This window comes from Lytechinus pictus, chromosome 9, assembly GCF_037042905.1.
Source record: "Lytechinus pictus isolate F3 Inbred chromosome 9, Lp3.0, whole genome shotgun sequence".
Lineage (NCBI taxonomy): Eukaryota > Metazoa > Echinodermata > Echinoidea > Temnopleuroida > Toxopneustidae > Lytechinus > Lytechinus pictus.
The window spans coordinates 11,201,781-11,225,025 of NC_087253.1; the positions used below are offsets into that span (position 1 = coordinate 11,201,781).

The 23,245-nt window shown below is 37.1% G+C and overlaps 1 protein-coding gene across 1 annotated transcript; it reads right to left on the bottom strand.

The window, feature by feature from the left end:
* Window positions 1-1,142: 1,142 nt before the first annotated feature.
* LOC129267763 (brevican core protein-like) lies at window positions 1,143-22,300 on the bottom strand. The gene is made up of 5 exons (XM_064104311.1): window positions 22,185-22,300; window positions 11,766-11,957; window positions 8,428-8,526; window positions 7,475-7,656; window positions 1,143-3,132 (listed from the first exon to the last, which is right to left on the bottom strand). Exons 1-5 carry the CDS (start codon window positions 22,237-22,239, stop codon window positions 2,914-2,916), a joined length of 747 nt encoding a protein of 248 aa, XP_063960381.1. The 5' UTR covers window positions 22,240-22,300; the 3' UTR covers window positions 1,143-2,913.
* Window positions 22,301-23,245: the final 945 nt, after the last annotated feature.

Sequence of the window (23,245 nt, forward strand, 5' to 3'; positions counted from 1 at the left end):
GTCATGTGACCATGAAAAAAAATATCTGAGAAATTGATGTTTAGAACAAACCGTTAGGAAAAATGCTTGCCATAGTGAAGTATGACTCTAATCAATATTAGTACTTGCACTACAATTTAAGCTTTCATCAAATGGGGCTGAATCAAAAGAGCTTCTTTTTTGTAATTTAACAAATACATAAAATATGAATGGCGTCAATCAATAAGGTGTGATGAGACCTAAAATAACTGTTTGATATTTACCCCCTTCTCTCGAAACCTGCCATTAGACTGATCACGAGATACAGACATTGCCCATGTATCCTCTAATTTTAGCAATAAAAAATATGTTTACGAAAGAGGATTTAGGTTATTTGTCAAGTAGAGCTAAAAAAAGAGTTATTGTTGAAGAATACAGAAAATGGTGGGCACACCTGCTTATCTTAATATACATACATAACATATTGTTGGAAAATATGAATTAATTTTCTGCCTGGTGCATACATAAATTACATTCTGTGTATTTCGATGTCTTCATACGATCCTGTATTTAAATACGGACAATTTTATATTTACCCTGAAAAGATACACAAAACGTACCATAATAGTCAGTATTCCACCAATTTCTTCAATAAAACATAATAAAAAGTACAAAATCAGTAAAAAGACATTTTTCAGCTCACCGTGTTAAAAAAAAGATGACAGATTTACAAACATGTTCATAAGAGGGCAGGCCGTAAAAGTCAAATGTATGCCCCCCAAAAATTGAATTTCTCATGCAAGCCTCACAAACATCACAAACGTTATTTTGTGAAATGAGTAAAGACCTCCTTGGGCCCATAACAAAAAGCTTAGCAATCATTGTTAAAGAATATCTCTACAATTGATTGCATTGTCTACAATGTACAATCAATCATGAAAATCAAGCATACGATTAATCACCAACCTTCGTGTTACCATGGTTACGGGACCCAGGTTACAGTGAAGTTTACTCTGATTTTTTTAATTGAATATATGCTGCGGAGCATTGAGTGGAACTGAAAAATGAAGTTAGCAAAATATTTGATGTCAGCCCAGAATTTATAAACTGTATATCTAGAGATATATATGACAAAATGGTAACCATTCTTTGGCCTAAAAATAGTTCTTTTTTTTTTTTTTTTTAAGAACGGACAGGTATTTATTTGCATATTCCTGAAATATTGAGTTTCAATAAATTATTAAGTTGTTTGAAAATAATTGATGCATGTTAAAACTCTAAATAGCGCTAAAGGGCAGAAACAACCTTCAAACAACTCATCTTTCTTGAAGTCTCTTTTCTCTTCTTCTTTTCACTCTCTTTCTCCCTAGTCTTTATTCTTTCTCTCTCTCTTCGCCATCTTTCCCTTTTTTCTATCCTCCGTTCATTGCGTGTCACTTTAAATGTGTAATTACCACTGCAAATCTTCATCATGCGTACCTGAATCTGTTTGTTCAATTAAGTTATATTAAATTTTATTGATAATGACAATGATTTTCACTACATATATATATTTGCAACTTTATTTAATTGTAATAATTGCTTACAAAAATTATGTTTGCATTATTTCGGCGGATTACAAGTAATAGCGTATTCTCGCATCCACTTCGCGGACGCTTTCTGGAACGTTAAATCTATTGAAAAAGCCCCTCAAGTCACAATGGACAGATTAGAAGTCATTGTCGAAGAATTGATGAACCGCAACAGCACATCGTCTTAGATTCGGACCGGACGAAAACAATTCAAATAGGCCCTTGTCGTTTTTCCAGGAGATCGTTTCATAAAGCTGTTCGTAAGTTTAGAGTGACTTTAAGAACTACCTGTGATCCTTTCTTGTGGTAAGTGGTATAGACCAAAATGTTCATTGGCGATGGTTGCACGCGTACGAAAGGTTCACCATGCAGGCGTTCTCAAAATCACTCTTAACTTAGGAACAGCCTTTTGAAACGGCCCCCAGGTAGGCATTTAATGACAGCTGTAAGCACTGACTAAATTGTCAGTGCTGACAATTTCAATAAAATATTTGGTTTTGATTGGCTGAGTGGCACTGGCCTAAGACTGTTACTATGGTAACTGTCGGAGAAAGACAACTTGTCATTGCTGACAACTTTCATGAAACGGTCTCTAGGACAACACTGCTGTTTTGATTCACCGATTTTCGACAAAGACTGCTTTGTTATGAAGGGCTTTTGACAAAAGATACCCTGTGTTATAGAAAGCGTCTGCCGCGATTGCGAAAAAAATGTCTCATTAATGCTGCCCATAAGAACAATACTAGCGTTGGAACGCAGGAGAACACGGGATATGATTGTTAGAAATCGAAGAACATGGAATATTTGATGTCAAGAAAGCCGAAGGACACTGAATTTGCATTTTAGAAAGCGGAAAACTAGGGACTATGCGCTAAAGCTACTACTACTTGTTCTATGTGACCAGTCACCCTAAAACCAACGATAATTAAGTCGCCAAAGAAAGTTCTCGGTAATAACTTCGTCTTCAAACGTAAATAAATGCAAATTTAGTTTATCTGAAAGAGCAATTCTTCTTCTTCATACTGTCAAAATGCGAGGTTGGAATGTTAAATAAAAGATAAGATCCAGAGTTTTCTTTGCGCAATTTTTTACTGCTTGTAAGTTTGACTGAAAGTTATGTTTCAGTGTGCCCAAACTTCAAACCTTGTTTTTTCCTTATTCTTTGAAGCTCTCAGAGAATTTCTTCTACATCAACTTGTTTTGGTTAATATATAACACGGTTTTTTTTTCGAGTAACATAAAATATAGATAGTTGTTTAATCATTCATTTGACTTGATAAAAAAGAAGTATTCGTAAGAATACATATTAAGTAAATATCGCTCATTATAACATTTTACGTCGAACTGATTTGATTTGACTATGTCAAAATATGTCATTAATCGATTACAGGGTGATATCGATCTTGCAGAAATAACTTCTCGCATAGGCACGGCACATCCTAGTAAGCCATTTGCCGTCATCCATGTCCATGCCGACACATTGTTTGTCAGTATCGGGTTGGCCTGGAGCCCAATTGGTGAAGTCCACTGGTGAGCCATCCGTCCACGTTACGAATGATCCTCCGCCCGGTTGACGGCGTCCTAACCACACGGAAGGGTTTATCTGAAAAAATATATGTATATAAAGAATAGTCGTTATGATCACATTTTGGAATTGGGGTTAACTAAGAGAGAGGGGACCTAGAGAGCTAGGAACCTAACTGTAAGATTACCATCCACTCGTACTGGTTGTTTCAACTTTCGTCCACGTACCCGCCCGAGATGGACAGCGCTATATAGAGTACCGAAGCGATGACGTCAGTTGCCGTGGTGTCATGGCAGCCGGGTTCTACATAAATGAACCCGCCGAATAAAAGTGTGTGTTTCTCATAGGAGAAAATGGCTGCTAACGGAATTTGATCGCTTGCAAACTATTTTTCAGATGAGCCAACGTGTACAGACGATCGTCAGTTGCGACTCTATTTAAAACCAGCCCGCCATGAAACCATGGCAACAGACGTCACACTTCGGTACTCTTTATCAATCGACAACGATGGTCAGTAAAATGTCGCTCATAATTATGCTGATAGATAATTGTGGCGTACGTCACGTCATAAAGTGCATTAGATGTGCGCAAATACAAGCTCTAAGCCCCGCCGCGGCGGGGCTTAGAGCTTGTATTTGCGCAATAATCAAAGCGCGCTTTGATTATTAGTTGCCCATTTCATTCAATATTACCGGAAAATGACTCTTTACGGCCAGTACCGCATGTGTAAATGACACGTTTTAGATATTTCACTGTTTTAACAAATTGGATTGCTTAATGTATTTCCGATTCACGGTGCTCTTTGATGAATGATTGTTTTAAGTGATCGAAGATTATCAAGATAAAATGATAATCCCTTCAGACGTAATTTTGGACGAAACCATTTGACAATGGGGGTTTTAGCAATATTTTTTTTCATGAGCATTTCTTTTACAAATTGCTGCCGATTGCTGCGCTATAAATACCATGGCGGTCTTTGTTATAGTTCATGCTTTACATTGATACCAAATTTAGCTGCATATACGTGCATTTTCTGGAGATATAACCAATTTTCCAACAACATGCTCGCCGTATTTATCACAACAAGTGGAATGCCTCTGGCCGTCTCACCTGCATCACGCGATTCAATATAGCAGCAGTGCTGATTTTGAAAACTACTATAACTCGCACAAGATGTTCAGTGATACATGTACTTGGTTACTCTTATTTCCACGTTTTATGAACTAGACCAATACACTTATAGAGATATGATGGCAATTCAACAAATACCCCCAACGTGGCCAAAGTTCTTTGACCTTACATGACCTTTGACCTTGATCATGTGACCTGAAACTCGCACAGGATGTTCAGTGATACTTGATTACTATTATGTCCAAGTTTTATGAACTAGACCAACACACTTTCAAATTTATGGCTGTAATTCAACAAATACCCCAATTTGGCCAAAGTTCATTGACCCTAAATGACCTTTGACCTTGATCATGTGACCTGAAACTTGCACAGGATGTTCAGTAATACTTGATTACTATTATGTCCAAGTTTCATGAATCAGATCTATAAACTTTCAAAGTTATGATGGTAATTCAACAGATACCCCCAATTCGGCCAAAGTTCATTGACCCTAAATGACCTTTGACCTTGTTCATGTGACGTGAAACTCATGCAGGATGTTCAGTGATACTTGATTAACCTTATGTATAAGTTTCATGAACTAGGTCCATATATTTTCTAAGTTATGATGACATTTCAAAAACTTAACCTTAGGTTAAGATTTTGATGTTGATTCCCCCAACATGGTCTAAGTTCATTGACCCTAAATGACCTTTGACCTTGGTCATGTGACATGAAACTCAGGCAGGATGTTCAGTAATACTTGATTAACCTTATGGCCAAGTTTCATGAACTAGTTCCATATACTTTCTAAGTTATGCTGTCATTTCAAAAACTTAACCTCAGGTTAAGATTTGGTGTTGACGCCGCCGTCGCCGTCGGAAAAGCGGCGCCTATAGTCTCACTCTGCTATGCAGGTGAGACAAAAATCGTTCAAAGTTAGTGTCCCATTATGCACGTGCCGAACGTTGCGGGTGACATTAAACAAAAGCTTCTGAGCCTGTCATTTCGGCAACTACCATGGAAACCTTGATTATGATTGGCTGCTATATAGCTGAGCCCTGTTATACCATGGTAGTTGCCATTATGGCAAAGTTACAACAGTTGCAGGTCCTTTATGAAACGGGCCGCAGGAGGATGTTTAATGACGGTTATCAGTAATAACAATACCAATGAAATCCCAGGTTTTGATTGGCTCAGAAGCTTTGGCAAGACATCTTTCATATCATTCCTACGTAATATTGCCGTAACTTGAAAGCACAAACGTGGTAAGAGCACAGGCCCTAATAAAACAATTTTAATATATATATATATATTTAAAAAAAATATATATATATATTATTTATATATATATATATATATACATGTATATATATATATATATATATATATATATATATATATATATACATATATATATGTATATATATATATATATGTATATATATATATATATATATATATATATATATATATATATATATATATATATATATATATATATATATATATTAATGAGGCAAAGTGGTAATGCATTGTACTTTGTTCCAACAGTTTATTTTGAATTCCAAATTTTTGACGTTAAACATACGTCTTCCTCAGGGATACAATATATATATATATATAAACTCCTCAAAAAAAGTTTGGAAATCTGACTTTGATCGATAATCCCTCTTCGGTTTTAGTAAAAATCAATATGTAATTAATATCAATGAATAGAGCATTTAATTTTCTTTAAGATGATACCCTACATGATATGATTACGGTTCACATGGAGGTGCAGTGCCTTAAAATGTGGGGCAAGGTCAAAATTAAAAAGTTGCAAAATGACGCAATATTGAAAGTCACTGTTCTTTTTTCCGTGGTGATGATCATGAGTGAGTTTTTCAGTAATTTCTTTCAATTGTTTTCATGCACCTTAACATCAACATTAACATGGAATCAAACACACCTCTGCACAAGCAAAAACATAACAAACAAACATGCATGGGTATTTCAAACAACGACACAAACCATGTTATCTCACAGAACCATCACTACAGAAGCAGGGGCTTGGTTTGAATGGATTTTCATCTCTACTGACACAGACAAAAGAACCATGTTCTGTATTGACCCTTCATGACTATTTTTGCTCGTTTTGCAGCTTTTCAATTCAGACCTCATCCAACACTTTTGAATCCTGCTCTTTTCGGGATGGCATGATCATAACAAGCATGGTATCATCTTAAAGAAAATTAAATGATTTTTTGAATGATATCAAATATGCATTGTGCAATATTGGGAGTTGGGAGAAAGGAATGGTCAAACTCAGATTTCCAAACCATTTTTGCTCGTTTTGCAGCTTTTCAATTCAGACCTCATCCAACACATTTGAATCCTGCTCTTTTCGTGATGACATGATCATAACACGCATGGTATCATTTTAAAGAGAATTAAATTATCTTTCGATTGATGTAAAATATGCATTGTTTAAAATTGGGAGTAGGGAGAAATAATGGCCAAACACTGATTTCCAAACTTTTTTGAGAGGTTTTTATATATATATATATATATATATATATTTATATATATATTGTGTGAAAGAAAATGGATGAAGAGAACAATGGTAGGCGTAGCTTAAATGAAGGTTCCCCAGAGCTATCTACCCTTTTTGGAAAAATTGGTGATGCCGAAAAAATGTCCCTGCCGGGAATCGAACCCGGGCCCCCAGCTTTGAACGCCGGTGCCTTAACCACTAGACCACAGAGACGGGTTAGTGGCTAGGGCGACCCCGATCCAATTGACCGTCAGATAGACAGATTTTCGACACCATACCAATTATAATTTCCTTTGTCGGGTGAAGGTGGGTTTTGAACAATGACAAGCCGCCATGCCTCAGCTGGATCAAAGCTATTGCTTTGATACAGTACACGTATATATATATATATATATATATATATATATATATATATATATATATATATATATATATATATATATTTATTGCGCGTTGGTATCATCACCAAATGATGCAACCTGTTTTGGATTTAATAAATTCATCCCTGAAGAAGGTCTATGACCGAAAATTTGGAAGATTATGTCTCCTCACGGCGTTTCTATTAAGTCTTCGTTTGTTTCTATATATATATATATATTGTCATTTTGCGCTTTGAAATTGGGGTTTTTAACAAGATAGGGCTTTAATACAGAAGTCTCGGGAACGCCATTAGGCTGCAAAGTCAAACCTCTTTCCCGATCAAAACAATTTGCGGGGCAACCAGTCCTTGCCAGCAAATGTATTCCAATTGATTTATCAGTCAAAAATACATACCCCTTCCATGTTCCAAATAAAATTCAATTCTTCCCGGCTGTGAATGGACAGTATGTTTGCTCGTCTTCCGGATATTTTGACGCCACGACAATTCGATAGGGCCGTCTCGAATATAGCCTCCTCAGAGAAGTAGCCGTAACAGCTCCCTCGAAAATAGATCCAAGAATCTGGACAAGTCCAGGCTAATTAAGTTTGAAAGAAACGGTGGAGGCTGGTCAGTAAGAGTCCTTGAGATATCAACTAATCACATGCATGCATGGCACCAGGCAAAAGTCTTCAGAAAACGGATGAAATACTATGGAAAGGTGCTTGAAATAACGCCATGGCTGGGACCCGAACATACCTCCTTCAGTCTTAAAGGAGAGAGTCAGAACTGGTGATTACTAGGGATTGATAAATATAGGGTGCATCGCCTTGCCTGCCCCATTGGCGGCGGAAGTCTAAAAATTTCGGGGGGACCACCAAAAAATTTTGACAAGCCAAAAAAAGGTTACATATTATCAAATTTTAGGGGGAGGCCGACAAAAAAATTTGACAAGCAAAAAAAAAAAAAAAAAAGGTCATCAACGAAAAATTTAGGGGTGGACACGTCCTCCCCCCGTCCCCCCGGTTCCGCCGCCTATGGCCTGCCCCACCCCAAAAAATATTAAATAAATAAATTAATTTTAAAAAACCCACAAAAACCACTGGCGTATTCATTTTATACCGATTTCCGAAATTCTCCTCCCAATCTTCCCAAAACCAGAAGTTTTCAACCTCAATATTGGTCGAATCGACAAATCATTTCCTTCCCAAGAATCTGACTTTAAAAAGGTCGTTATGCCTAGTCTCCAGAACAGAATTTCAGTTACTTCTTTCTTTGGCCTATACAAAAAAAATTGGCGGATCTCCCACGAATGGGGTGCTTCCCGCCCTTCCCCTGATCTCCGGATCAGCTACAACTATAGACCTACCACAAACCGGTCCATAATATCCCGACCGGCAGCTGCACTCAAATCCATCAAGTGTCTCCACACAGCTACCTCCATTCAGACAAGGTGATGACAGGCAATCTGCGGGTGAGTTAAAAAAAAAATTACATTTCGCAATCTTTAATTGTTGGATTTTTAGGGGTCTTTATCAAAAAGGTATATTTTGGGGTGCCAAGTTCGAAATGTAATCAATTGTCCTCAATTCGTTACGATTATTACTCTGGGTTTTCTAAATATGTGGGCTCATGACCAGGGATCTGGGAACCGGGGGTGCTGGGGGTGCTGAATCACCCCCAGAAATTTTCCTGGGGGTGCTGCGTGTATTATTTTCCATAGACAGCACCCCCACGAAATCAGGTTCCCCCTGTATTTTTTTAAATATGTTATAATGTACATAATTATCACATCCGACAATCACAGATCATTTACTACTGTCTTTCACATATTCCAATAACATGTATCCCTCCTAACGCGACTTAAACAACAGATCAAGCTCCTCGATAGCAGGGAGGGACCATAGAGATACTAGCAAACTAGTAATAAATTTATATCTCTATTGGAGGGACATGGGTGCGGTTGGACTTGAAACTTCCAGGTTTATGTCGAATCAAGTGTGCGCGCGCCCGAACAACCGTGTTTTGTATAAACAATAACAAGTCAGACAATCGAAATCAAATTTTACAGTCTTTTTCGCTCTGTTCCATTGCCATGGGGAGCGGGGGTGCTGCGTGTGTTTCCTTAGGCACCACCTCCTGGAAATCTGGTACAGGTGTAGTTATGATAAATGACAGAATTGTAATGAAAATGAACGACCTTTTGTAGAAACCTCCCCCTTCAGAATTGTCCGACACAGTACTTGAGATAGCGTTTAAATTCACCCTTTTTCAGATCGGAATATCAATTATTTTCTGCTCGCGCTTCGCGCTCGCATTATTGATTTTTATAACAAAAAGAAATGTACTTAGAATGTCCAGATACTAGGTCTAAATCTAAACACGCGCACGCATGTTTATTCAGATACGCAGCTTGTTTTGGGGGGTACTCCGGGCTGAAAATATTTATTTCAAATACATTTTATCAAAATAAACAAATTTTATCAAAATCTGATAACAAGTGGCTAAGTTATTTAATTTCAAAGTTAAACAATATTTTGTGAAAACGGTAATATGCATGTCGTCATGAATATTTAAAAGGTGGGTTGATGATGTCACATTCCCACTATCCTTTTTCTTATGTTATTACATGGAATTAAAATTGTTTCATTTTTTTCATACCAGTGTGAATGATATGTCTCCCTTATAATGAAAAAAAGTTGCAGCAAAGAATATCTAATGGACTAAATCAGTTTTCAATTCAATTGTTTCGGTTCTTGAAGGGAAAATATTGAATAAATCTAATTTTATATTATAAAATACAAAAGAAGAAGTGGGGAATATGACATCATAAGTTTGCTTATCGAATATTAATGAAGACATGCCTGAAACTGTTTCATCGGCAATGCAATAACTTCGATATTCCTTGTCTGATTTTGATCAAATCTTTATTCTTTTGTTTATCTGATTTTTCTTTATCTGTTCAAACCATATTACATTCCGTCTGGAGTACCCCTTTAAACGTGCTTAATTCATAAAGTTTCAAATTAGAATATCAAAGATTTTCTGCTCGCGCTCGAATTATTAATATAAGAATATATCCAATTACCCATTATTTTCTTGATTTACAAAACATGAATAATGTCCCATTTTTAGGTCTGAAATCTCAATTTTGTTTCGGCTACCGCTTTGCGCTCGCATCAATTGTATAGTTATATACCTATCCTGTTCATGATTAGAAAAGTGCTTAAAATATCCAGTATTTAGGTCGGAATGTCATTTTTTTTTAGCTCGCGCTTCGCTCTCGCATTATTTGATTGTTGATATATGAATCGTCTTCATGGGTAACTGCAAACAGTCCTTGTGACAGGTCCCTTTCGATCAGGCCAGAGCGTATATTAAAAATATCTGCTCGCGCCGATCGCGCTCGCAGTTATTATTTGTTACATACGCATCTTGTTCAGGACCACAAACATTGCTCAAAATGTTAAATTTTCAGGACAAAATACATGAAATCCCCCCCCCCAAAAAAAAATAAATAGCTCGCGCTTCGCGCTCGATTTATCTGATTATATATTTAGGTTCTTTTATAAGAATAAAGCTAAGAAGTGACTGTCATATATATGAATATGTGTATATATATATGTGTGAGGGTGTGTTTGTGTGAGGGTGGGTGGGTGTGTGTGTGTATAAACGAACAATGGAAAATTCAATTGTGGCCCCCCCCCCCCACCTTTGAGGAGAGAGATTTCAGCACCCCCACTGAAAAAATCGTTCCCAGGTCCCTGCTCATGACCTGGTCCTCAACTTTCCCTAAAATTGGAATATGCAGTTTAGGCCGATTTTCGAAATCTTGCTCCCCATCTGCCTCTAAAGAACAAGAAACATTAGTGCAAGTTGTGGTAGAGATTTAAAATTGATTTTAATAATAGTCTGTCTCTGTATAGATAAAAAATATATATTGCCAAAGGATTTTGAACGAATCTGTTTCATATCTTTCATGCATGTTGGTAAAAAAATATATATCTATGCTGGGCAATTATTGTCCAATTGAGCAAATTTATTTCCCAATTATTAGTTTTATTACCCAATTTGGACCCTTTTTGCCCTACCTTTTTAAAAGTGTATTCTTTTCTATCGCGATCGCGATATTTCTTAATTATCATTGGGTAATTAAGTTTCATGAGGAATCAAAAAATATCTCACTGATTTTTAAAATTATCACATTTGTGAATAAGAACCAACTGATTGCCATTCTGGTAAATTGCCACTTGGTCTACGTCAGTATCGATTACTTTTGCAATTTAATCTTATTAATTGGAGCCCATACACCATTGTCTGATCTCCAGTTAGGTTGTCATCATCACCATCACCATCATCATTACCACCACATGATGTTGGTGATTTTGATGATGATGCTGATCATCATCATCATAATCACCAACATCATCATAATCACCATAATCATCATCATAATCATCAGCATCGTCATCATCACCATCATCATCATCTTCATCATCATCACCATCATCAATATCATCATCATCAATGTAATCATCATCACCATCTCCATGCACCAGCATCTCCACCACCAACACCAGCAACAACTTTTACGACCCCAGTCATCATCATCATCAAAATATGATATTATTATTATTATTATTATTGCTATTATATTATTATGATTGTTGTTGGTAATATTATTATTATTATTCGATAAAAAAATACCTGGCTGTTTACAAATCAGTTTGTGAGTGAGAACCCGATCGAACTCAGGTGGCAACCGAATGTCTTCATCGGATACTCTCTTCTGAACCAGTTGGATGGTGTCACCATTGTCCAAGACAGAGAAACCACAGGATAGTGACGTAAAGGGGCATTCCTCCGGAATCCCATCAGCTACGGAGGCGACAATAAAAGCTGGACATCAAAATAAATCGGTAAAAAATTGTTTAAAATTGTTAAAAATGTTTATACGCATATGGAATATTGTTGATAAATAATATGTCATTGAGTTATTAGGATATTTTTCCATATTAGCTGCGCTAGACCCATGGGGGGATGAATGTATACCCGCTTGGAATTTAATTCTTAAGTTAGATACACCCCCGGGCGGTCAAAAAGATTGCTGTACATATGCGGGACCCCCCCCCCCCCAAAAAAAAAAAAAAAAAAAAAAAAAAAAAAAAAACGCGTTTAAACTGGTGGGTTTTTTCACTTTTGGACGGGGGCGCGCGTGCACTCGTTAAGAGTGTCAAAGACACCGATATTCAAGAAAAGGGTGGTTTTGAAAGACTGGTCAGTGGTCAATCGCGGGGTCAAACGTATTTAGGGTATGTGTTATGGGTATAATTTGGTCACGCATGTGTACAGCAACACATTTGACTGCCCCATCCCCCAAGTGCCGGAAAGAATCTTGGGCTATAAAGGGACTAAAGCAAAGGTGATTGCGTCTTCGAATAGCCAACTAGATAAACGGCTTTTTTAAAAGCTTTATAAAAATTATGTCATTATTACATTACTATGGACTTTCCCGAGCTAAATATCAGTCATAGGTTTTTTTTCTGCGGTTCCCGCTGTCATGTAATGAAGATTGATAATGACTGGGTTCTACTGGAACGATCCCAATACTTGGGCTAGTCTTACAAGGGTTACAACAGTTTCAAATCAAACTATAAATGCAATCGATCTAAATGTCCCTTATCTATAATACTAGTAGCTAGTAGATCTGTCGATCTTGCATGATATCGCAATTTGGATTTAATTCGAATCCATCGTATTTCTTTCTGAGACGGTGGTCAAGAAGTTCTTGAACAAAAGTGAGAAATAAAACTGCAGGACTTACCATAAAATACCAGGAAAATGGCAAGAAAATAACGCTTTTCAGTCCCAAGCGTCATTTTTAAAGGACAAGTCCACCCCAACAAAAAGTTGTTTTGAATAAAGAGAAAAATCCAACAAGCACAACGCTAGCTGAAAATTTCATCAAAATCGGATGTAAACTAAAAAAGTTATGACATTTTTTAATTTCGCTTAATTTTATAAAACAGTGTTATATATGCACATCCTGGTCTGTATGCAAATGAGGGAATTGATGATGTCATCCACTCACTATTTCGTCTGTATTTTATTATATGAAATATGAATTATTATAATTTTCCCCTTTTTGTCATGTGAAAGAAAGTTTTGTTTCTCTCTGAACATGTGGAATTACCATAGTTTTAACATTTTATGGTTCAATCAAGTTGGTCCCTATTGTCAAATTTGTTAAAATTGAAATATTGTGTAATTCAAACAATTAAAAAAAAAAAATACATAGTAAGTGAGGGACATCATCGACTCTCTCATTTGCATGTTGCTAACTTGTGCATATAACTATTTTGTGAAAAATAAGCGAAACTTTAAAATTCGATAAGATTCTTGTTTTACATCCGATTTTGATGAAATTTTCAGCGGGATTTTTCTCAATTGATTCAAATCAACATTTTCAGGGGTGGACTTGACCTTTAAAGCCGCTGCGATATAGCGGGAGAATAACAAGTCGGATGCTTAATGAGCTACACTCAAAGAGATCCCGATTAAGTACCCAAACCTACTTATTAAAAATGTTGTTCATTAGGTTTGAAGAGGAATAAATATGTTAAACTTTGAACAGTAATGGATTATTATCAATACTGTAGTATGATACATGATTATGGTATTGTGTTTCGTAAAACCAAGGTGATGTTTGCGCTTTCTTTTTCATTTGTTGCTTGTAAATGGCAATTAATCAACTGAAGTGCGCTGAAGTGCGCATCAAAAAGAATTGGGGCATCATGGATGGAATGAGGGCAGTGGCGTACCCAGGATTTTTCAAAGGGGGGGGGGGCAAATTCGTCCGCCAAAAAGTTTGACAAGCAAAAAAAAAGGTCTTCAACCACAAACAAGGATTTCTTTCCAGAAAAAGAATTGATAAGCAAAAAAAAAGTCTTGAAGTTCAAAAGAGGGGGCCACTTGTGGCTCGTCAGGGATCAGTTGTGACTCGTCGGGGGGGGGGGGGCAGGGGTACGTCCCTTGCATGAGTTGTGACTCGTCAGGGGGGCAGTCTGCCCCCCCCCCTTAGGTACGCTAGTGAATGAGGGTTTACTTTTCAAGAGATCAAATTATTCTATGACGTTATATTCTTAGAAATCTATCCTAAGTTTTGAGTTCGTTTTGTAGCTTATGGTTTGGTTAGAATTATAATATCAATATGCATAAAGTGTATTTTTGAGTTGCTAAGCCCCGATGATTTATTATTTATGCAATCATTTTTCAAAGAATTAAACGTATTTGCATTTTATTTATAAAATCACGGTTAAAAAACCTGCTTTCAGCTGAAAGCTGCTAGCCAGCAAGGTCGTTAACAATGCAAAAATGAAAATGAGTTTACAAAAATAATAACAACGAAAACTAATATAACAATAAATGAAAATAATGCAACAATTAGAAAAATTAAAACTCAAGTTTTAAAAGCTGGACATCAAAATAAATCGGTATAAAAAATGTTTAAAATTGTTTGAAATGGTTTATACGCTTATGGAATATTGTTTATAAAAAAAATTTCATTGAGTTATTCGGATATTTTTCCATATCTGCTGCGCTCGACCCATCAGGGGGAATGAATGTGTACCCTCTTGGAATTTAATCCTTAAGTTAGATACACCCCCCGATGGGGGTCAAATATATTGATGTACATATGTGGGACCCCCCCCCAAAAAAAAAAAAAAAAAGTTTAAACTGGTGTTTTTTCAGTTTTTGGACGGGGGCGCGCGTGCACTCGTTAAGAGTGTCAAAGACACCGATATTCAAGAAAAGGGGTGGTTTTGAAAGACTGGTCAGAGGTCAATCGCGGGATCAAACATATTTAGGGTATGTTCTTTTCTCCAAAACTTATTCTTTTCAAGACTATCCAAGCGTGTTTAGGGTAAGTTTTATGGAAATAATTTGGTCACGCATGTGTAGAGCAATACTTATGACTGCCCCCCCCCCCCAAGTGCCAAAAAGCATCTTGGGCTAACGGGACTAAAGCAAAGGTGATTGCGTCTTCGAATAGCCAACTAAAAGCTTTATAAAAAAAACATGTCATTATTACATGGACTTTGTCGAGCTAAATATCAGTCATAGTTTTTTTTTCTGCGGTGCTCGCTGTCATGTAATGTTTGGAACAAGTAGAACAAATATTGGTGAAGATTGATAATGACAGAGTTCTTCTGGAACGATCCCAATCCTGGGGCTAGTCTTACAAGGGTTACGACAATTTCAAATCAAACTCAAAATGCAATAGATCTAAATGTCCCTTTTCTATAATACTAGTAGCTAGTAGATCTGTCGATCTTGCATGATATTGCAATTTGGATTCAATTCGAATCCATCGTATTTCTTTCTGAGACGGTGGTCAAGAAGTTCTTGAACAAAAGTGAGAAATAGAACTGCAGGACTTACCACAAAATACCAGGAAAATGGCAAGAAAATAACCCTTTCCAGTCCCAAGCGTCATGTTTAAAGCCGCAGCGATATAGCGGGAGAATTGGCACCTTTCGCAATCCTCACGGACGCTAGTATTAGGGTCCCCTAACACAAAAGTAACGCTTAATCATACACTTGATTTTTAAAGATTGATTGTACATTATAGTCAATAGAATCAAGCGTAGAAAACTGCTCTACAATCAATGCTAAGCTTTGTGTTACAGGGGGGTTACAGGCCCTACAGATCTGCTTTTCGTGTGCAAAATTCTTTCCCGCGACACCCGCGCCATACATGCATGTACATTACGACTGATGGCTGGAGATATTCGAAATGCAGGACCTACAATAGATTATGACATGGATAAGAAAGTGGTTTTTCAAACAAATCGAGTACATATTGAGTGAGGAAAAAGGTTAATGAATTAAGGCTTAGATATGGATCATTACAGTCCATCGAATCGATATTGCATTTAATGTGGATTATTGGTGGATCTCTGGCAATTGATTCCATGTGTCAAATCATCTCTCCAGCCGAAACCATTTCGCATGTGTTGATAACAAAGCATGTATACGTCGATCTGAACACGTACCAGCCGTTTTTCCGGTTTTTTTCTTTTGTTTACTCCTACACAAACGATATGCTTCTAGCACACAATGTAATGGGCATTATGTTTTACTTTCCCCAGAAATGGGGGATTAGATTCAAATTCCCGGGGGACCACTTCCATTGATGAGTGGATACCAGGCACGACCATGCGGTTTCGAAAAGCACCCTAAACAAGGGAAGCAAGGCTTTTCCAGATTATGAAAATGCATCTCTTAACAAGTATTTAGCTTGTGAAACGTACCTTACAAGTATTGAAAACATATCCTCCTTTTCAGTATTTTAAACATCGTTTTTGACACCCTTATAACGTAACATAGGCCTATACGTAACGTACTTGCCCACTCTTTCCCTTTTTACGCGTGGTCGCGCCTGGTATCCACTCTTTAATGGAAGTGGACCCCCCGGGCGGCCTCTCGAGCTCTGGGAGGAACCAAATGTGGCTTTGGAAAGTCGTCCTAAATCGGATATATCGCTGTTACCATAGTAGCAACCAGAAGTTTGTACACGAAACGCAGATTGAATGTTTCCGTTCCATATGCGAAACGAAAAAAATCTTATGTCACACAATTTAAATTGCAGGACAGAGTTTTACGACCATGACGACGGGCCCAAAAGTCTCTTCCAATATCAACTACCGTCGCAAATAAGCGTTCGCGTTCTCCAACGAAAGGTCGGGAATAACAAGTCGAACGGTTGGTGAGCCACGCTGAAATAATTCCTGATTAAAGGGAAATGAAACCTTTGGAACAAGTAGGCTTGTGTCGAAACAGAAAAATCAAAGAATAAGAACAAAGAAAGTTTGAGAAAAGTCGGACAAATAATGAGAAAGTTCTGAGCATTTGAATATTGCAATCACTAATGCTATGGTGATCCTCCCATTGGCAATGCGACAAGGATGTGTGATGTCACATGTGAACAACTTTCCCTTTGATGGAGTATAATATACCCTCAAAATTTCTCTTTTTGCTTTTTCTTATGGTGATACAAACTCTTTATCCATGATGTATTCTTTAAATATCTGTATTACATGCCCTCCTTTAGAAAGAACACATAATCTACTGATAGATGTGATAAAAGAGGCAATTTAAGTGAAATATATACTAAGGTAATGGGGAGAGTTGTTCAAAAGTGACATCACACATCTTTGTCGCATTGCCAATTTGAGGATCTCCATAGCATTAGTGATCGCAATATTCAAATGCTCATAACTTTTTCATTATTTGTCCGATTTTTCTCAAACTTTCGTTGATCTGTTTCTTTGATTTTTCTGTTTTCACACAAGCTATCTTCTACCCCAAGTGCCCCAACCAACTTATTAAACATTTTGTTCATTAGGTTGAAATGGAAATAAATATGTTAAACGGTGAACAGCAATGGAATACCATTAATAGTATGATACATGATTATGGTATTGTGTTTCGTAATGAAACCAAGGTGATACTTACTTTTTTTCCTACGTTGCTTGTAAATAGTAATCAACTGGACTGCGCATCAGAAAGTGCATGTTTTTTGGTTATAAGGGTAGAGGCTTCGTGGAATGAGGGTCTACTTTTCAAAAGAGATCGAATTATTCTATGACGTTATATTCTTAGAAATCTACCTATATTCTTAGAAATCAATCGCGGGGTCAAACGTATTTAGGGTATGTTGTATTTTCCAAAACTTATTCTTTTCAAGACTATCCAAGCGTGTTTAGGGTAAGTTTTATGGAAATAATTTGGTCACGCATGTGTAGAGCAATACTTATGACTGCCCCCCCCCCCCCAAGTGCCAAAAAGCATCTTGGGCTAACGGGACTAAAGCAAAGGTGATTGCGTCTTCGAATTAATAGCCAACTAAAAGCTTTATAAAAAAAACATGTCATTATTACATGGACTTTGTCGAGCTAAATATCAGTCATAGTTTTTTTTTCTGCGGTGCTCGCTGTCATGTAATGTTTGGAACAAGTAGAACAAATATTGGTGAAGATTGATAATGACAGAGTTCTTCTGGAACGATCCCAATCCTGGGGCTAGTCTTACAAGGGTTACGACAGTTTCAAATCAAACTCAAAATGCAATCGATCTAAATGTCCCTTTTCTATAATACTAGTAGCTAGTAGATCTGTCGATCTTGCATGATATCGCAATTTGGATTCAATTCGAATCCATCGTATTTCTTTCTGAGACGGTGGTCAAGAAGTTCTTGAACAAAAGTGAGAAATAGAACTGCAGGACTTACCACAAAATACCAGGAAAATGGCAAGAAAATAACCCTTTCCAGTCCCAAGCGTCATGTTTAAAGCCGCAGCGATATAGCGGGAGAATTGGCACCTTTCGCAATCCTCACGGACGCTAGTATTAGGGTCCCCTAACACAAAAGTAACGCTTAATCATACACTTGATTTTTAAAGATTGATTGTACATTATAGTCAATAGAATCAAGCGTAGAAAACTGCTCTACAATCAATGCTAAGCTTTGTGTTACAGGGGGGTTACAGGCCCTACAGATCTGCTTTTCGTGTGCAAAATTCTTTCCCGCGACACCCGCGCCATACATGCATGTACATTACGACTGATGGCTGGAGATATTCGAAATGCAGGACCTACAATAGATTATGACATGGATAAGAAAGTGGTTTTTCAAACAAATCGAGTACATATTGAGGGAGGAAAAAGGTTAATGAATTAAGGCTTAGATATGGATCATTACAGTCCATCGAATCGATATTGCATTTAATGTGGATTATTGGTGGATCTCTGGCAATTGATTCCATGTGTCAAATCATCTCTCCAGCCGAAACCATTTCGCATGTGTTGATAACAAAGCATGTATACGTCGATCTGAACACGTACCAGCCGTTTTTCCGGTTTTTTTCTTTTGTTTACTCCTACACAAACGATATGCTTCTAGCACACAATGTAATGGGCATTATGTTTTACTTTCCCCAGAAATGGGGGATTAGATTCAAATTCCCGGGGGACCACTTCCATTGATGAGTGGATACCAGGCACGACCATGCGGTTTCGAAAAGCACCCTAAACAAGGGAAGCAAGGCTTTTCCAGATTATGAAAATGCATCTCTTAACAAGTATTTAGCTTGTGAAACGTACCTTACAAGTATTGAAAACATATCCTCCTTTTCAGTATTTTAAACATCGTTTTTGACACCCTTATAACGTAACATAGGCCTATACGTAACGTACTTGCCCACTCTTTCCCTTTTTACGCGTGGTCGCGCCTGGTATCCACTCTTTAATGGAAGTGGACCCCCCGGGCGGCCTCTCGAGCTCTGGGAGGAACCAAATGTGGCTTTGGAAAGTCGTCCTAAATCGGATATATCGCTGTTACCATAGTAGCAACCAGAAGTTTGTACACGAAACGCAGATTGAATGTTTCCGTTCCATATGCGAAACGAAAAAAATCTTATGTCACACAATTTAAATTGCAGGACAGAGTTTTACGACCATGACGACGGGCCCAAAAGTCTCTTCCAATATCAACTACCGTCGCAAATAAGCGTTCGCGTTCTCCAACGAAAGGTCGGGAATAACAAGTCGAACGGTTGGTGAGCCACGCTGAAATAATTCCTGATTAAAGGGAAATGAAACCTTTGGAACAAGTAGGCTTGTGTCGAAACAGAAAAATCAAAGAATAAGAACAAAGAAAGTTTGAGAAAAGTCGGACAAATAATGAGAAAGTTCTGAGCATTTGAATATTGCAATCACTAATGCTATGGTGATCCTCCCATTGGCAATGCGACAAGGATGTGTGATGTCACATGTGAACAACTTTCCCTTTGATGGAGTATAATATACCCTCAAAATTTCTCTTTTTGCTTTTTCTTATGGTGATACAAACTCTTTATCCATGATGTATTCTTTAAATATCTGTATTACATGCCCTCCTTTAGAAAGAACACATAATCTACTGATAGATGTGATAAAAGAGGCAATTTAAGTGAAATATATACTAAGGTAATGGGGAGAGTTGTTCAAAAGTGACATCACACATCTTTGTCGCATTGCCAATTTGAGGATCTCCATAGCATTAGTGATCGCAATATTCAAATGCTCATAACTTTTTCATTATTTGTCCGATTTTTCTCAAACTTTCGTTGATCTGTTTCTTTGATTTTTCTGTTTTCACACAAGCTATCTTCTACCCCAAGTGCCCCAACCAACTTATTAAACATTTTGTTCATTAGGTTGAAATGGAAATAAATATGTTAAACGGTGAACAGCAATGGAATACCATTAATAGTATGATACATGATTATGGTATTGTGTTTCGTAATGAAACCAAGGTGATACTTACTTTTTTTCCTACGTTGCTTGTAAATAGTAATCAACTGGACTGCGCATCAGAAAGTGCATGTTTTTTGGTTATAAGGGTAGAGGCTTCGTGGAATGAGGGTCTACTTTTCAAAAGAGATCGAATTATTCTATGACGTTATATTCTTAGAAATCTACCTATATTCTTAGAAATCAATCGCGGGGTCAAACGTATTTAGGGTATGTTGTATTTTCCAAAGCTTATTCTTTTTAAGACTATCCAAGCGTGTTTAGGGTATGTTTTATGGAAATAATTTGGTCACGCATGTGTACAGCAATACATTTGCCTGCCCCCCCCCCTCCCCAAGTGCCGGAAAGAATTCTGGGCTAAAGCAGCGCTTCTCAACCCTTTTTTTACTCGAGGACCACTTTGACTTTCAAATTTTTTTCGAGGCCCACCTACCAAAATTTTAAGAAAGCGATATGACTATACTTGTCTCGACTCAAAGATAGACAATGATTATAATGAACATATTTGTGCGTATAACTTTAGTAGCCCGGCCTTTGAGCCCCTCTTCTAAACATATACAACCATGACAACATAACAACTTAATAACAAGAATACTGAATACCTTCAACATTCGACACACATTGCTTATGGTTTTGCATCACTGCCAGCCATGAAGAATCAAAATTTAATGTATTCAGAGTCATATTTTCTTACAGTTACATTCAGGGACTTTTCAATTTGTTTCCTCCCTCGCTCTTTTAAATCGCTTTAAAAAAGGTCCATTTTGATGACAGTAATTTTTCGTGAAATTTGAACACAAAGCCCTGAAGCACGTTCGAAAGAGCTTACGATAGCTGGCCTCTGCATTAATATTTATTTGTTATTGTTTACATGAATTACGTCTATATCTACTTGACTACTTTACAATTGTCACCTTTGTAACTTGGTCATTATGTATGTTTGATGTTATATCATTGTTATAAATTTGTAATTTTTGATTTATTAATAAATGCAGAAATACCTGCTTTAAAAAAAAAAAAACAGTTCAAGTACTAACTGCATTCGCAAAGGTCCGATAAATGGGCGACAATTAACTAAATTAAATTCTACACAATATGCAAAAATGATGAGGTTCACATCAAAGTTAGATCGAAACCATCATACTGTGTATGCATATTGCAACATGCATAAAGCAATATGCTTTAGCTTTGTTTGACCCACGTAGACCGATCAAACATAACATATTCGGGCTGTCGGACAGGTCCAGGTCTGTGAAACATGCAATAGTCATGATAGTTTTTCCTCCATTTTTTTTTCTTCCTCTGGAGCTTCTCGCGGCCAACCGTTTGAGAAGCGCTGGGCTAAATGGACTAAAGTAAAGGTGATTGCGTCTTCGAATAGCCTACTAGATAAACGGCTTTTTCAAAATCTGTATAAAAATCACATTACTATGGACTTTCTCAAGCTAAAGATCAGTCATAGTTTTTTTTTTCTGCAGTGCCCGCTGTCATGTAATCTTTGGAAGAAGTAGATCAAATAATGACTGGATTCTTCTAGAACGGTCCTTATCCTGGGACCAGTCTTACAAAGGGTTACGACAGTTTCAAATCAAACTCAAAATGCAATCGATCTAAATGTCCCTTTTCTATAATAGCTTAACTACAAGGAGTTAGATCTGCCAATCTTGCATGATTGCATTTTGGATTTAATTCGAATCCATCGTATTTCTTTCTGAGACGGTGGTCAAGAAGTTCTTGAACAAAAGTGAGAAATACAACTGCAGGACTTACCACAAAATACCAGGAAAATGGCAAGAAAATAACCCTTTTCAGTACCAAGCGTCATTTTTAAAGCCGCTGCGATATAGCGGGAGAATAACAAGTCGGACGCTTAATGAGCTACACACAAAAAGATCCCGATTAAGTACCCCAACCTATTTATTAAAAATTTTGTTCATTAGGTTTGAAGAGGAATAAATATGTTAAACATTGAACAGTAATGGATTATTATTAATACTGTAGTATGATACATGATTATGGTATTGTGTTTCGTAAAACCAAGGTGATGTTTCCGCTTTCTTTTTCATTTGTTGCTTGTAAATGGCAATTAATCAACTGAAGTGCGCTGAAGTGCGTATCAAAAAGAATTGGGGCATCATGGATGGAATGAGGGCAGTGGCGTACCCAGGATTTTTCAAAGGGGGGGGGGGCAAATTCGTCCGCCAAAAAATTTGACAAGCAAAAAAAAAAAGGTCTTCAACCACAAAAAAAGGATTTCGTACCAGAAAAAGAATTGACAAGCAAAAAAAAAGTCTTCAAGTTCAAAAGAGGGGGCCACTTGTGGCTCGTCGGGGGGGGGGGGGGTAGGGGTACGTCCCTTGCATGAGTTGTGACTCGTCAGGGGGGCAATCTGCCCCCCCCCCCCTAGGTACGCTAGTGAATGAGGGTTTACTTTTCAAGAGATCAAATTATTCTATGACGTTATATTCTTAGAAATCTATCCTAAGTTTTGAGTTCGTTTTGTAGCTTATGGTTTGGTTAAAATTATAATATCAATATGCATAATATGTATTTTTGAGTTGCTAAGCCCCGATGATTTATTATTTATGCAATCATTTTTCAAAGAATTAAACGTATTTGCATTTTATTTTTTTCAGCTGAAAGCTGCTAGCCAGCAAGGTCGTGAACAATGCAAAATGATACAAAAATGAAAATGAGTTTACAAAAATAATAACAACGAAAACTAATATAACAATGCATGAAAATAATGCAACAATTATAAGGAGTGTATATAATGATTAATGAAATGATAAATGATTAATACAGCGATGCATATAATTCAATACATTTGG

Coding starts and splice junctions, on each gene's coding strand:
- LOC129267763 (XM_064104311.1), bottom strand. CDS start 22,239: ATGACGCTTGGTACTGAAAAGGGTTATTTTCTTGCCATTTTCCTGGTA. Junction 11,958..22,184: donor CATTTTCCTGGTATTTTGTG/GTAAGTCCTGCA, acceptor TTTGATGTCCAG/CTTTTATTGTCGCCTCCGTA. Junction 8,527..11,765: donor ACTGATTTGTAAACAGCCAG/GTATTTTTTTAT, acceptor ACTCACCCGCAG/ATTGCCTGTCATCACCTTGT.